The 16,999-nt window shown below is 35.8% G+C and overlaps 1 protein-coding gene across 8 annotated transcripts in view; it reads right to left on the bottom strand.

Annotated features, from left to right (window-relative positions):
* PPM1B (protein phosphatase, Mg2+/Mn2+ dependent 1B) overlaps positions 1-16,999 on the bottom strand; it is a 67,912-nt gene that overhangs the window by 30,614 nt on the left and 20,299 nt on the right. For 7 of the 8 annotated variants that reach the window (XM_036435192.2, XM_036435194.2, XM_036435193.2 and 4 more), the window contains exons 2-3: positions 5,137-5,996; positions 1,194-1,311 (exon numbers count right to left, since the gene is read on the bottom strand). In XM_036435192.2, coding sequence (XP_036291085.1) covers positions 1,194-1,311; positions 5,137-5,982 — 964 coding nt within the window. In that variant the 5' untranslated portion in view covers positions 5,983-5,996. The remainder of the gene's footprint in view (positions 1-1,193; positions 1,312-5,136; positions 5,997-16,999) is intronic. The other variant, XM_045580705.1, reaches the window with a different exon arrangement.

Genomic DNA, 16,999 nt, shown 5'->3' with positions numbered 1-16,999 from the left:
GGAAGATGAGGTAAAGTGAGAATGAGTGTACATTATAGAGAGTATAGCAAGAGATGAGAAAAAGGAGGTATAATGTAAATAAATGGGTAATCTATTGTAGATAAGAGGTACTACATGTACATGGGAGCTCTATATTTTTGCAACTTTTCTGTAAGTTTAAAATTACCGCAAAATAAAAAGGTAAAAAATAAAATTAATAATCTTGCACAATATCAGTATTAACTCTATCAATATGATTAAAACATATGGTAATGAATTCCTATAATTAACTTCAGAAGAAGTAAGATGTTAATGGAATTATAGCTAAACTGAATTATAATGGACTCAGTTCATGATAACTTGAGGCCAATCACATTGGATTCTTCACTAATTACCAAAAATGTAATCAGGGAAAGCAAAAATAGTAAGCTTTAACAGACTCTTCAAATTATGTTTTTCTCTGGTGGTATATAATACACATATTTGTTTTCTTTATGCCAAGAAATCCCACACATTGGTTCATGATGTGATAATAAATCTTAGATGGAAATTTTTTTTTTTTTATTAATTTTTTTATTAAATTATTATCTGTGTACATATTTTAACATTGCCCTCCCCTCCCATGTGTACCCCCCCTCCCCAGAGTTTTGTGTCCATTGGTTGTACTTATATGCATGTATACAAGTCCTTCGGTTGATCTCTTATCTCCCCCAGATCTCCCTACTCTCCCCGCTGTAATTTTACAGTCTGCTTATTGCTTTACTATCTTTATATCTGACTTTTGGTTTGTCAGTTTATAATGTTCTTTAATATCCATAAATGAGTGAGGGCCAAGTGGTATTTCTCTTTCATTGACTGGCTTATTTCACTCAGCATGATGTTCTCTAGTTCTATCCAGGTTGCTGCAAATGATCAGAATTCCTTCTTTTTTATGGCAGCATAGTATTCCATTGTGTAGATGTACCATAGTTTTTTGATCCAATCATCTGCTGACAGGCACCTAGGCTGTTTCCAGATTCTAGCTATTGTAGATTGTGCTGCTATGAACATAGGGGTGCATATATCCTTTCTGATTGGTGTTTCTAGTTTCTTGGGATATATTCCTAGGAGTGGGATTACTGGGTCAAATGGGAGTTCCTATTTGATAAACAAGGAAGTATTTTTTTTTCCTTTCCTTCTAAATTAAAAGACAAACAAAAAAGCATCTTTCTTACCTTCAACCCGTGATTCCAAGTACTTATCCAACTCTGCATCTTTTCTCACTGCTTCATCTGAGACCTTGGGGGCATTTGGAAAGCAAACTAGTACAATACTCATGTTATCGCGACTTCCCTATATATTAAAGAAAAAGAAATAATTATTTTTATAGTCTACCAACTTTCTATTTACATCAAAGCAGAGTTAAGTAATTACAGCTTATTCATCCAGAATGTACACATTTATCACATTTATTTTAATTCCAAAGAACTATTTGAAACACCCCTTTTTCTATTCACCACTCTAAAAACATTAAGTCAATGGAGGCAGTAGGCTATTTCTGTTTGATAGTGGGGCGTGTCAACCCAAATGAAAAAAGCCAAGGCCATACTAATTCCAGTCTTTTCAGTCATTATGACATGAATCTAGGCAGGCATTGTTTGGTTCAGACTTTCCACCTTTTTAGAACCCAAACAACACAGAAGAAAAGATATACAGGCCTTGAAAAACTTTTGCCATCAACTCCTAATACTCAATGGAGCAAAGTTTGAAAGCAGGGGAGGTCAGGTATTGAGAAGACTTCAAAAAATGTAAACCTGCTGGTGTGGCTGTTTGAACATCAACTTATGAACCAGGATTTGATTCCCAGTCAGGGCACATGCCCCAGTTGGGGGCTTGATCTCCAGTGGGGGGGAGGGGGAGAGCGAGGAAAGGTGGTGCAGGAGGCAGCCAATCAATGAATCTCAACACTGATCTCTATCTCTCTCTCTCTCTCTCTCTCTCTCTCTCTCTCTCTCTCTCTCTCTCTCTCTCTCTCTCTCTTTCTCTCTCTCCCCCCCCCCTTCTTCCTCTCCCTCCCTCCCCCCTTCCTCTCTGAAATTAGTAAAAACATACTTTAAAAAAGTAAACTCCCTCCATATACTTTCATGCTTTAGTAGGAAGAATTATCCTAAGTATATTACCAGCTTTTCAGTATCTGCAAGTGGAAGCGTTGGTGGGGGTGGGGGGTGAATCAGGATTTCCAAAATGGCCAAAACTACTTTCATTCCTTAATGAAAACCCATCAACACTTTCATGATTAATATTAGAAATAATGCATTGGCTGTATTAATACAAACATATACACCATGATTTCAAATAGCAAAAAAAGAAACAAAGAGAGAAAAAGTTAATATATTCTTTCACAAGAACCAGAATTTTACTATTTAAATTCAGATCAGGTAAAACTTTATACCATAGATATTCAAGTCCAATATTCACTTGAATACTAATGATTTTTAAAGCAACTTTATGAATAAACAGAATTCCTCATATTTTAGAAATCCCAGTTTCTTCTAACCATTTCTATTTTAGTAACAATAGTATGAGCATTGCTTAGCCATTTGTTATCTATCCATCTATATGTGTGTATAAAACTTAAAAATCTAACGTAAATTATTCATATAAATGCCAATATATAAATATAAGTAATTTCCATTAGATTTTTTTTTAAATATATTTTATTGATTTTTATACAGAGAGGAAGGGAGAGAGATAGAGAGTTAGAAACATCGATGAGAGAGAGTCATCGATCAGCTGCCTCTTGCACACCCCCTACTGGGGATGTGCCCGCAACCAAGGTACATGCCCTTGACCGGAATCGAACCCGGGACCCTTTAGTCCCCAAGCTGACGCTCTATCCATTGAGCCAAACCGGTCCCGGCTCCATTAGATTTTTAGGTTATAAAACATACATCATATCTCATCAGTTGGAAAATTAACAGAAAAATAGTTTTAAGAAGTTTAAATATCCTAAGATATTTAAAGGAAATAATTTACATTTACACCTTCAACATGTAATTTCAATGATGCTGCTTCTATATCTACGTATCTACTTTCCTCTAACCACAAAGTATAAGTGTGTTTCAGTAATTTTTATACAGCAATTAAAAAACCACCCTTGCATAAATAATCAGCTAATTTTCCAGCTGAAAAGGATACAAGTATTCATCCTATATTTATAGCTTCATACTATCAAAAGGCAACCCTGAAAAATGATTATAAAAAACAATACTAATGCTACTTACTTTTCATGGTTGTGAAAATTAAATGAGTTTTTAAAAGTGCAAAGTGTTTAGCATTTGATTCATAAAAAGCAATCATTTATTGATACTATTGTGATTATGATGATTATCACAATCTCCCTAGATTTCATGAGTTAACATATAAAAGTGCTAGTAAACTATTAGAACATAATGTGTTAGAAGTGCTAGAAAATATTGACACTTCATTTAAATCTATTATCAAGGAAACATCTACTTAAAAACTGGATCTATTCCTACTTAACAACCAACACCTACTGAGCAATTGCTAAGTGCTAAGCACTGGGCTAAATGCTTTCTATGGATTTAAAAATTTATATTCAATCTTTCAAAGTAAATTTAAAGCAATTATATTGTATTTCAATCACATTGTTTTATATTGCTAACCCTTAGTTTTACAATACAAACAAGTGAAGTGACAAAATTATGTAGGTAGAAAATAGGAATGGTTAAGAGGTTTACTTAACTCTATTAAGTAACAGAGAGTGGTTCATAAATCTGTATGTCTTAACAAAAACAGCTAACTAAACTTCTCAAAACTGATTTTGATTTGAGCACAGCTTTATTTAAAGAAATATGATGAAACACATATTCCAGCCTCTTGTCCCTATTACTATAACTTATGATTCATGAGATTCTAGAACTCTGGCTAGAATCTTTTAACACTACAAAAAGGCATATTTATCAGTTCAAACTAAAAGCTATGAAGTGAAATATGTCCCCAGAATCATTTAAACTCCACATTCAGAAAGGAGGGGTCAAAATTCCTGAAAACTAACATCCTTTCAATAAAAGGGAGAGTGCTGTTTATGTACAATACAAACTTCTTTCCTACGAAGTACATCTCATTCTTGGTTATTCTAAAAAAAAACTACATGTCACTCATTCAACAGAATGCTATGCAACCAGAAAAAAATGATTTAGGTCAATACTTATAAACATGGAGATCTCTCTACAATATATTATTAAATGAAAAAAAAAAAGAAAAAAAGAAAAAAAAAGGTTGAGCCTGGCTGACATGGCTCACCTATGAACCAGGAAGTTCGATTCCGGTCAGGGCACATGCCCAAATTGCAAACTCAATCCCCAGTAGAGAGCATGCAGGAGGCGGCTGGCCAGTAAAAAATACACAACTCACACTTTTACTTGTTTTTATCTTACCTGCTAGGGGGCTCAAAACTAAATTACAAACTTTACCTAGTCTAGGGTTATGGTGCATCTTCCAACATTTTATGTGGCTCTTGATTTTTGTATATCTAGTACAGAATTATACATCAAACTGCTTCATAATAAGTTTTCGGACAGCTATTGCCTATGCTGAGAATATGAATTAAAGTCACGTTCTGGCCTGGTTGGTGTGGCTCAGTTCAGTGGCTGAGTGTCTATCCATGAACCAGGAGATCACAGTTCAATTCCCAGTCAGGGCACATTATTAGGTTGTGGGCTAGATTCCCAATGGGGGGCATGCAAGGGGCAGATGATCAATGATTTCCTCTCATCACTGATGTTCCTATTTTTCTCTCCCTCTCCTCCCTCTCTCTGAAATAAATAAAAATATTTATTTTTTAAAAGTCACATTCTGTATAGATGCTCTGCCATGGAAACAAGCCATAAAGTACTTAAATGACAACAAATACCACAGAAATTTATTCAACTTAATTTTCAAACTAGAAGGTTGAGGCAAGTGAGAATGGCTTTACAAAAAAAAAAAAAAAAAAAAAAAAAAAAACTGTCATATTTCTGCAGAAGAAAATAACTTAAAAATGTACAACCATAATAAAAATACTAAGTTTTTAAAATTTATGTTTGCTTGGTTTTACTTACCATATTTTTTCAAAATTAATAGGGTATTTTAATTATAACAAAAAGATTTACATACCTTATGTAAACAAGTGTCCACTACCCAATTGCAAACATTTTCCAGGTCATCAGATATCTCAAGCCTAGATTTAACATAATCACAGAGCTCCTCGTTACTCATAACATCCCAGATCCCATCACAAGCCAAAACGATAAATTCATCATCTTCTCCTCTTAAAAGTTCATAAACCTCAGGCTCTGGAGAAACTAGTTGTTCCGTTGGGCCCTTGCCATCCACACACTTGTAATCATAGTCCCCCAGAGCACGAGACACTGCCAATGAACCATTAACACGCTGTATCATTACGCTGCCTCCTGCGTTTTGGATACGCTCCTTCTCCCTTGGATTGGAAGGCTTGTGATCCTGGGTGGAAAAGCAGACTTGTCCATTCCTACACAGAACAGCACGTGAATCACCACAGTTGATAAAGTAGACATGCTTCGGCGAAATCATAACTCCCACTGCAGTTGAACCACTCCTGTCCATTCCATTTCTGAGGTCTGAAAAGTTACGCATGAATTCATCAATTTTCAAAAAGCCAGTTCTGATACCATTCTTGACACTTTCCACTGTAGGCTCATGAGAAAATCCTGATTTTGCAGCTGCCTTGAAGTCTTCATTATTAGTGATGTGTTCTAATAAATGTGTTGAGCAGTAATTTGCCACTCGGGATCCAGCATGACCATCATAAACTGCAAAAAATGACCAGTCTTCCAAGCCGTGAGGAATACCTACAACAGCTGTGTGTGCATCTTCCATTTCCACTCTCCATCCTTGCATGCTGCTCAGGCCATAACGTAAACCATTCCCAGCACCATGAGCATTATGTTTCTCAGTTTTGGGTTTATCCAAAAATGCACCCATGTTTAATAATTAATCTGAAAGAAAAATTTTATAGGTGTTATATATTTAAATCTGACACAGAATTCACCTATATTAGCTCATTTATTCTCTAGTAAATCTAAAAAATATACTTGGATAGGAGTTATCTGAATTTATTGAACAGAAAAAAACCACCACATACACAAAACAAGAAAATTTCCCTGCACATCCTTTTTCTACAACAATGGTTTCAAAATCCTAGCACTTTACAATCATCAAACCAATTAAATCAGAATCTCTGGGGATGGGATTAAGATATCAGTAATTTTTTAAAGCATCTCTGGTGCATCATATGTGCAAGTTGAGAACCACAGTTATAGGAGAAAGGAAAACCAAGAAACAAAACCTGGTTAAAGTTTTTTTTATAATTCAACTTATACAATAACTCTAAGGTTCAATATATAGAACAAGAAATAATCCTCTCTTGATCCGATAAGGAAGAACGGGAAGTTTGGGTGTGTATTTGGAGTACTGGGGTGAAAGTGGTAAATCTCATCTCCAGTAATGAGATAAATAATTCCTAAAAATGGGGGGTGATCAAGAAGCACATGAGTTAGAGATTTGAAGATAAACTCTAAAGAAATCAGGAACTAAGATTTAGAAATGTTGGTTCTGGTGAATCTCCATGAACAGGGCCTTCGAGAACTATGTTGTTCTTTAAACTATATCAATGGTTATTTTAATTTAAAAAGCTAAAGAAGCCTAAAGTAAAACAATAACACATTACTTGGTAAGATTTAAGGAATTGCATTTCTAATCATAAACTAATCTCCCTAATATAAAGGTCCTATAAATAAGTAAGAAAATGACCAAGGTGATAGAAAAATGGACCAGGAACACCCCCCACAAATGGATCTTAAAATATGTCCAACCTCATAATCATAAAAGAAATGAAAATTAAGAATACACTGAGGTATCAATTTCATGGGTCAAACTGGCAAAGATCAAAGGTTTGGTAATCATTTTCTCCACAAGAATATGCAGAAATACACACTGCTGATATTATTAAACTGGTACGATCTCAGTAAAAGGAAATTTCATCAAATCTATCCAAAATTGCAATTGTACATATTCTTCAACCAAATTCTATGAACCTATAGGTTTACTCCTATATATACAAATATTCACTGCAGCACTGTTAGAAAAAGTAAAGTATATAAAACTATCTTAGCTAAGTGAAGTCAGTTGGAGAAAAATAAATATCACATAATTTCACTCATTTGTGGAATGAACAACGTAAAATGATAAAAAGAGCCAAAGGGGGAAAAAATATTTTAGATTATAATAGAAGTAATCCTGGTATTTGCAGATTTTATATATATATATGTATATTTTTTATAATAAATACAATACTTTTGTTGTCATTTTTTAAATATATATATTTTTTATTGATTTTTCACAAAGAGGAAGAGAGAGGGATAGAGAGTTAGAAACATCGATGAGAGAGAGTCATCGATCAGCTGCCTCTTGCACACCCCCTACAGGGGATGTGCCCGCAACCAAGGTACATGCCCTTGCCCGGAATCGAACCCGGGACCTTTCAGTCCGCAGGCCGACGCTCTATCCACTGAGCCAAACCGGTCCCGGCTATTTGCAGATTTTTAATATTTCCTACAACTTTTGTGATTTTATACTACGTGGTACAGTTTTGAAAATATTATTTAAAATATTTTTCTTCAAGTATTAATGCTTATTGAATGTAAATGTATAATTATTTTGTATCTACAATCTTGAAATAAATTTATTTTGTATATTGTAAAAATAAATAAGTAAATAAATGAACCATCTTACTATCACCCATTTGGGAACTGATTAATAGGAGAATCAAGATTCATATTTAATGATATATAGGTAAAACATAATAGCCTACAAAAAAAAAAAAAATATATATATATATATATATATATACACACACACACACGTGTGTGTGTGTGAGCAAGCACACAAGTACCAGAGAGCTTTAAAAAATAAACTGGAACCTCTGGGGAAGAGAAATCAAGAGCTCGGAAGACAGAAATAAAAGAAATACTCTCTATTATACACTAGAGACCCGGAGCACGAAATTTGTGCAAGGGCTTTGGCCCTGGCCCTGCCCCGCCATGGCAGTGGGCCTCTGCTGCCTCCCTGCCTGCTGTGGCTTTGTCTGGAAGAAAGGACGTCCAGAAGAATGTCTGTTCTAATTAGCATATTATGCTTTTATTATTATAGATATACCTTTTCCACTTTAAACATTCAACTGTAATAAAAACTATATAAATTGAATGTCATTTAATAAATGTTATTTCAAACTAGGAACATTCCTTAAGAGTGACTCCTATAATCAATAAGGATCTAAAATAAATGTCAATATATTTGATACCCAAAGTTTTTTTTCCCCTTTACAAGCAAAGAAACAATTACCTACTTTGACACAATGGACAATTAAGACCCAGCAGATACATCCATTTGAATGCATTGTCATTTCCTTGAGGAACTACTACAAAAATGAAGTCTAAATGCAATTTAAAAATACTATTGACTCTCTGTCAATGATTACTGAAATACGGTGATAGGCACATGAGAAATCAGTATCTACTATCATTTCAGCATTTATGTACATGTGAAATTCTTCCTAACCAGAATTTTAAAAAAAATTTTAGTGCTGTCTTTCTAGGTTTTGCCAAAATTAGGCATCCTGAACAACTATACTTGGATATTTTTTATGGGAATGAAATTTAAATTGCAGGACAGATACAAGAAATAACTGCCTAAACAATTTTGATCTCTCTTTATTCCTTCACATAAGTACAAATGACAGATACTATGACCAAAGTTATCTTTAGTTGCTTGAATCCATCTCTACAGTACAATGGCAACAGACTGCCAAGAGGTTTGATCAGAAAGCAAGCCCCTTCAGGGACAACCAGGCGACTATCTGAGAGGGCTAACGGTCCTCTTACCTCTTATTTCAATTAATATTTGCTCCAGAGGCTTGTTATAACAAGTAACCAAAATATGCTTTTATATCGTTTGAGGGACCTAGGAATAAGCAAATATTTCCATAGTGCTCATTCTGCAACATGCACTGCTTAAATGCTTCACAAATTAACTCATTTAAATTTTAATCCTTTAGAAAAACTAGTATCAATAAAGCAAACAATTCTCAAAGAAATATCCAGCCAAAAATCTTTACAAAGTAAATTATTAAAATTTCAACAAAGGACATTTAGATACTACAAAATTCCCATTCTCCTTTCTACAGCTTGCACACTCTTCTAAAGGAGCCACATGGAAATTGGACAAGCCTTGCTTAAAAAGAGCACAATCTGTCAATCCCATCTGCTTCCTATCAAAAAGGATGAAGTGGTGTCAGGGATGTTTTAGGCCCACAGTCGGCAAACTGCAGCTCACGAGCCACATGCAGCTCTTTGGCCCCTTGAGTGTGGCTCTTCCACAAAATATCATGGCCTGGGCAAGTCTATTTTGAAGAAGTGGTGTTAGGAGAAATTTTAAAAATTTGGCTCTCAAAAGAAATTTTAATTGTTGTACTGTTGATATTTGGCTCTGTTGATTAATGAGTTTGCTGACCACTGATTTAGGCCTATGGACATTTTTTCCTAAGGGTTTCTTTCTTTTGACTAAAAAGTAGCACATCCTATCTAATAAAGGGGTAATATGCAAATCAGCCATCACTCCATCACAAAGATGATGCCAATAGCCACAAGATGGCGGTGCCCAGTCCTCTCAGTCCTGCCAGAGTCCCCCAGTCCTGAGGAGGTGTGTGTATGTGGACGGGAGGGGGGGGGGCAGCCACTGAGAGCGGGCACCATGAGCAGCCTGGCGGAATGCTTGCTTTGTTGCCTTGGAGACGAGGCAAGTGTTCCACACCTGCCATGGAGGGCCTCTGGCCAGGCCGTGTGCGGATGGGCCTCTGGGCTGCAGAGAGCCTCTAGGCAGCAGGAGCAGAACAGCCAGGTCCCACAAAAAGCCACTGGCGCGCACGGATTCATGCGCAGGGTTACTAGTATAGCAGTAATAATAATGTTTAGGTTTTTTTTTTTGTATGAGCTCTGTAAGCCAGGCTTTATATTAAGAGATTGATGTTCACTATGTCGTTTACAACAAACAATAATTTAGTAAAGTTAGTATTATGAATATTCTTATTTTATAATTGGGAAAACTGAAATACCTAGTATACCTAGATAACAAAATTTATGTAGCAAGTCAGAATTCAAACAAAAGCAATAGCCTAGAACTGGCATTCTCATCTCAAGGCTTAAGTGATTAATGCATTTTAAAGCGGTTTGTATTGTTTTTAAAAATCAAAATAGTGATCTATAAATTTTTAGAGACTCAAAAAGCAAGGTTACTAAATGTAATGTGGTACCCAGATTGGACCCCAGCACAGAAAAAGAGAATAGAAAAACTGGTAAAATCCAAATAGAGTCTGGAGTTTGGTTAACAGAATAGTACAAATGCTGGTTTCTTAGTTTAGACAAATACACCATGGTAATATAAGAAAACCAGTTTACAGGGGTCCTAGCCTATGGCTTTCTATACACCTAAAATTATTTCAAAAGTAAAAGTTTATTTAAAAAATTAAAGTAACATGCAAGCCTCAGATAGGTAGAACTTTATACAAACCAAGCTGGTGCAAGGATTCTCAACTGGCTATGGAAAACCTCTCTACCTGTGATTTTGCCAATCCCAGCTCGGAAATGCATTCTAAAAATACCAAGATTACATAATAATTAGAACTCTGACCCAATATTCTACTTCTGAGAAGTTATTCTAAATAAACCAAACTGTACATAAATATTGTATTATTTTAAAAGATTAAATATTAAATTCATTAAACAAATAGCCTATTTTTAATAACAAAACAGAAATAGAAAAATGGTTATATAATTGGAAATCAGTAATGTAAAATTCACCATAAAAGATCAAAAGAGAAAAATCTTTGTGCATAATGATATTCATTAGAGTGCTACTTATACTGAAAATAATTTGTATTTCTAACAATAGAAGAATGGATTACATGTATAACTGGTTTCTCAACCAGAAAAGATTTTGACCCCCAGAGGGCATTTTGCAAAGTTTAGAGGCTTCTATGGTCACAACTGGCATAGGGAGGGAGTGGAGTGGAGGGAGAATTATTGGCATCTAATTAGTAGAGAGGCAGGAAGGCTCTAAAACATCCTATAATACACAGGCCATCCCTGCAGCAAAAAGTTATCAATGATGTTGAGGCTAATAAAACCTCACCTACAGGATGTAGTATTATACATCATGGTCTACTAAGAATTTGGAGAAAACATATTTACAATTTAAGTTATGGGGGAAAAAACAATATATTTAAGCTACTATATTTTAAAGGCAAATAAAGAATTCTATGAGAATTCAATCCCTCACTCTCTTCCATGCACTCTCCTAAATACAGCAATTTAAAGCAGGAGAGGAATAGATAAATCAGGCTAGTTTTAGTCTTCCAAAATGCAATGCAGAGAAGTGAAACAGTGTCAAACACTTGAAGGAAGCAAAGGATGACACAAGTGTTTTATATAAACTAAACTGTTGTCCTTTCAAACATGTGAAAGGATTACAAATTATATCACAGAGGCATCAAAATTATATCGAGCTGAAGACATGAACAAATCATCAGATGCAAAGAGGCTTTGTCTGAACTCCACTCCCCTTACTATCTAAAAAAGCAGAGTCTTCACAAAGAACTACCGTATTTTTCGGACCATAAGACGCACTTTTTTCCCCCCAGAAGTGGGGGGGAAAAGTCCCTGCGTCTTATGGTCCAAATATAGCCTACACATATACTTTAAAAAAAAAGTTTTTTCACTTGCCCGGCTCTGTGTGGTCTCTGTGTGCTTGCCCGGCTCTAAAATGGTTCTAAATGCTGCTGTTTACTTTACAGGGTTGATTACATGTGTTTATGACTGTGATGTTGGGTTTTAATGCACATAAAATATTTTAGGACACTATTTGTTTCAGAATCTTTTTTTCTTCATTTCCCTTCTCTAAAAACGGTGCGTCTTATGGTCCGGTGCGTCTTATGGTCCGAAAAATACGGTAAATGAGACAAAAATCCCTCACTCCAAAGGGAGGCTTCCAATAATGGGAGATTGACTTCTATCACCTGAGATGAGAAGTCAGCACTAAGATAAGACATCAAACATTGTCAGAAGATGCCCCCCTCAATCTACTCTCCTAAAGAACTATTTGTCTTTCCTATGTCTTTTGTTATTCCATAAGTGCCCCTCCTCTCCATCCACTTCCCCATTAAAATGGCATATCAACTCTAAATTCTAACTTATTTGGGCTCCCGTAAATAAACTTTATCTTTTTTTTTTTTTTTTTTTTTTTTTTTGCTTCTCTGTATTTTATCAGTTTAATTCACCAGCCCCCTTATCTCGAGGGTAGAGAAAGTTTACCTCCCACACATGAAAGAATGCAATTTCATTCTCTTAGGCCCATTCTTAAAATTTTTTTTAATTACACACACACACACACACACACACACACACACACACAATAAAGAGATCAAATTCAGCTAAATAAGAAATGACTAGAAAAGTGATGATAGTCCAAACCATGTAGCTCAGTGGTTGAGTGTTGACCTATGAACCAGGAGGTCACAGTTCAATTCCTGGTGAGGGGTACCAAAAGGCAGCTGATCCATGATTTTCTCTCATATTTCTATCTCTCTCTCCCTCGTCTTTCTTCTCTGAAATCAATAAAAACATATTTTTAAAAGTAATGATAAACAGCTGAAACCAGTTTGGCTCAGTGGATAGAGCGTTGGCCTTCAGACTGAAAGGTCCTGGATTCAATTCAGGTCAAGAGCATGTATCTTGGTTGTGGGCACATCCCCAGTAGGGGTGGTGCAAGAAGCAGCTGATTGATGATTCTCTCTCATCGATGTTTCTAACTCTCTATCCCTCTCTCTTCCTCTCTGTAAAAAAATCAATAAAATATATTTTTTAAAAAGCAATGATAAACATAAATCATAATCAAATAGAAAAAATAAAACAACACTACTAGAAGGTGCAGGAAAGAGGCGAAGGTACAGGTAGCAAATGTGTGATATTTTTTCTTTCTTGGGGGAGAGAAGGTCACATTTGTTTAGCATGATTAAGTAAAGTGACAGATATACAAGGTGTCCCCCAAAATGTATCCACACTTTGAATAATTATAAAGGCAGTGTTTATTAAAATACATTTTATTTTCAAAATATAACAGAAATTAACTACTATAAAGAGTGGTAATTGAAGAATCAAAAGCAGATGGTAGAAGATAAAAAGTAGGAAATACTAGAAGTAAACTAACTGCCACCATCTTTCAGATTTATTACATAACAAGAGACCTAGTGCACGAAAATCATGCAGGGGAGGGGGGAGTCCATCAGCCTGGCCTGCACCCTCTCCAACGAGGGACCCCTTGGGGGATGTCTGATTGCTGGTTTAAGCCTGATACTGGCAGTCGGATGTCCCTCTCACAATCAGGGACCTCTGGCTCCTAACTGCTCACCTGCCTGCCTGATTGACCCCCAACTGGTCTGGTTGCCCCTTAAGTGTCCGGAAGGAAATCAGACGTCTGGAAGATGTCTGGTCACCCTGTCTAATTAGCATATTACCCCTTTCTTAGTACAGATTATAAAGATAGTCATCGATGAAATAGATTATAAAATGTCTAAGTCACAAAGAAAAAACATGCCCAAAAGAAACAGTAAAATATTTTAAAATTTCAAACATTAAAAAGAGAAAGCAAATAACAACCTAAAACAATGACACTGTTAATAAATATAAACACCTATAAAAAAAAAAAAAAAAAAAAGAACTTCCAAAACAAAATCATCTATCTACATGCTACATTTTAAAAATTGAGCCACAGCCGAAACCGGTTTGGCTCAATGGATAGAGCGTCGGCTTGGGGACTGAGAGGTCCCGGGTTCGATTCCGGTCAAGGGCATGTACCTTGGTTGCAGGCATATCCCAAGTAGGGGGTATGCAAGAGGCAGCTAATCGATGACTCCCTCTCATCGATGTTTCTAGCTCTCTATCTCTCTCCCTTCCTCTCTGTACAAAATCAATAAAAAAAATATATTAAAAAATAAAAATAAATAAAAAAAAATAAAATAAAAATTGAGCCACAATAAAGAGACCCAGAAAGATTGAACATGAAAGATAATATGGGCAACTAATGCAATACAAAAGAAATAATGGCCACAAAATAGCAAATTAGGTCATATTTGGGGGAGGGGGGATGAAGGAGGGAGAATCCAGTTTTAAAAGAAATATAAATCACAAAGAAAATTTAAGCGCAGTGATACGTCAAATAACACAATGCCAAAATAAAAAATACAGGTAATACAGGAGGAGAGAACCAAAACAGAAAAAACTAATTCACAACTCCTATCCTATGGTAGCTCAAAAATAACAAAATAAATAAAGCAATATTAAATTATAAAATATCCATGAGTCCACATGGATTAAAATAAGTGACTGAATAAATGTGAGAGAATAGTCATATCTCCAGTGTATAAAAATTCCAAATAATTTATGTAGATATTGCGCACTCAAACAGGTGGACCTTAATTTCCCACCTCTTAAACTGGGCAAAGAGACTTTCTTTCCAGAAAGCACAAAAAGAATAGGGGGAGGGGAGTAACTAACTTCACAGCGGAGAAACCAGACACACATTATCTCAGCCAACTAACCAAGGTCAAATCAACAGTCATCATCATGTTTGCAGTATGAAAACAGCATTTCATCTCTGGTCTTCTTCCCCAAGCCCCACAATCCCAGTCTAATCTCTAAGAAAGCATTAGACAAATACCAATTGAGACATTCTATAAAATACCTGACTAGTACTCCTCAAAATTAGCAAGGACCTAAAAAAGCAAGGAAAGTTAGAGCAACTCTCACAGCCACAAGGAGCCTAAGGAGGCATGGTAATTTAATGTAATGTAGTATATCCTAAATTAAATTCTGGAATAGAGAACGAGACATTAGGTTAAAAAAATCATGAAAGCTGAGTAAGTGTGGGTTTTAGTTAATAATAGTGCATCAATACTGGCTCACTCACTGTAAGAGCTCAATGGGCAGTTGCCACTGAGTTTCTCAGATTTCTCAGATTTTGGGAAGATTCACCTGAAAACTTATTAAATGGTTGTAGTAAATTGGAGCTGTTCGTTAGGAATTCGGCTGGGACTTAATTCAGCTGGAGAAAGCCTGTATGTGGTCTCTCCAGTTCAACTACCTCAAACTACTCAGACTTCTTACATGGCACCTGGCTTTCCCCAAGGGGAATGTCCCAAGGGAACCAGGAAATAACAACTTGGCCTTTTCTGAGTGTCACCAGTGCTGCAGTCTGTCAGTTATAAGCAAGTAACTAGGCCAGCTTAGATTCAAGAGTAGAAGACATAGACCCACCTCTCACAGAGGAAAATTAAAAAAGAACTTGCCGCCCAGCTGGTGTGGCTCAGTGGTTGAGCATCGACCTATGAACCAGGAGGTCACAGTTCCATTTCCGGTGGGGGCACTTGCCAGACTTGTGGGCTCGATCTCCAGAGTGGGGTGTGTAGAAGGTGGCAATCAATGATTCTCTCTCCCTCTCTCTCTTTCTCTCTCTCCCTTCCTCTCTGAAATCAGTAAAAATATATTAAAAAGAAAAAAGAAAAAACTTGCAGACATGTATTAAAACTACCACACACAGAAAAAGACCAGAAGTTTAATTTGAATAGTCTGAACTACAAAGGTTCATGATTGAAAGCCAGGATAAGACTTATTGAAGCCCTGGCTGGTTTGGCTTTATAAATGGATGGAGCAGACTGGCTTGCAGACTGAAGGGTCCCAGTTTCGATTCCCATCAAGGGGACATGCTCGGGTTGCGTGCAGGAGGTTGCCAATCAATGATTCTCTCTCATCATTGATGTTTCTACCTCTCTTTCCTTTCCTCTCTGAAATAAATAAAAATGTTAAAAAAAAAAAAAAAACTTACTGAAAACCAGAGTTAAGCTATAAATTTGCATAATGAATGCTAAACACTCAACTTCCCAACTCAACTTTCAGAAATTTTATAAATTAGTGTACATGGCATCTCAGTGTGATTTTAATTTGCATTTTTCTGATGCCTGTAGATATTGAGCACCTTTGCATGTGCTTATTATGCATTGGTATTTCTTTGTGATGTGTTTATTCAAATCTTTTGTCCCTTTTAAAGCAGCGCTCGCCAAATGGTGGTCCATGAACCACAGTGGTCTGTGAGGTCCGAAAGGTTGGCAACCATTGTTTAAAAGGTCTTCCATTATTAAATTGTAGCGTTTTTAAAATATGTAATTTGGATATAAACATATTTGTTTTGTGAATATTTTCTCCCAGTCTGTGGCTTTTCTTTTCATTTTCTTAGTGTCTTTTAGAAGAGCAAATGTTCTAAGTTTTTAGTTCAGTTTACCAGTTTGTTTTTTTTCTAGTTGGTACATTTTGCATCCTCAACTATCTCTGCCTATCACTCAACTCAAGAAACTACTAAATACTAAATAGCATTTGAATTTACCATGCCCACAAAATAGTCAATTGTAATGAGGGTAGGGGGAAGACAGCCCATCAAAATCAATCATTTTCCTTTGCTTAATGTTGCTTCCTTCAAGAAAATAGAAAAAACTATAAATGGAATGGATATGAATACAAAAAAAAAAAAACAAGGAAAAAATTTTTTTATAAATCTCAGGTAAACAATTTTATTGCTCTCTAAGGAAATTCAACAGTATCAAAAAAGTAATTTCAGATTACTCACATTCAGGAATACTTGAAATGGTCAGGGGTCAGGTCTCCATACAAGGAGGCCTACCAAATGACTGTCCTTGTCCATTCACATAAAACTTCCAAACTTAAACATGAATAGCCATTCAAAGATTACCAGACAATGAAGGAAAACATCAAAGATGAAATGCATAATAAATAAAAAGAAACAATAAACAAATCAAGGGGGGAAAAAGAGCAGAGTAGAA

This window comes from Pipistrellus kuhlii, unplaced genomic scaffold (genome assembly GCF_014108245.1).
Source record: "Pipistrellus kuhlii isolate mPipKuh1 unplaced genomic scaffold, mPipKuh1.p scaffold_m20_p_13, whole genome shotgun sequence".
NCBI lineage: Eukaryota > Metazoa > Chordata > Mammalia > Chiroptera > Vespertilionidae > Pipistrellus > Pipistrellus kuhlii.
Note: the sequence above shows the minus strand (reverse complement) of the source record. Positions and strands in the feature narration are given on the sequence as shown.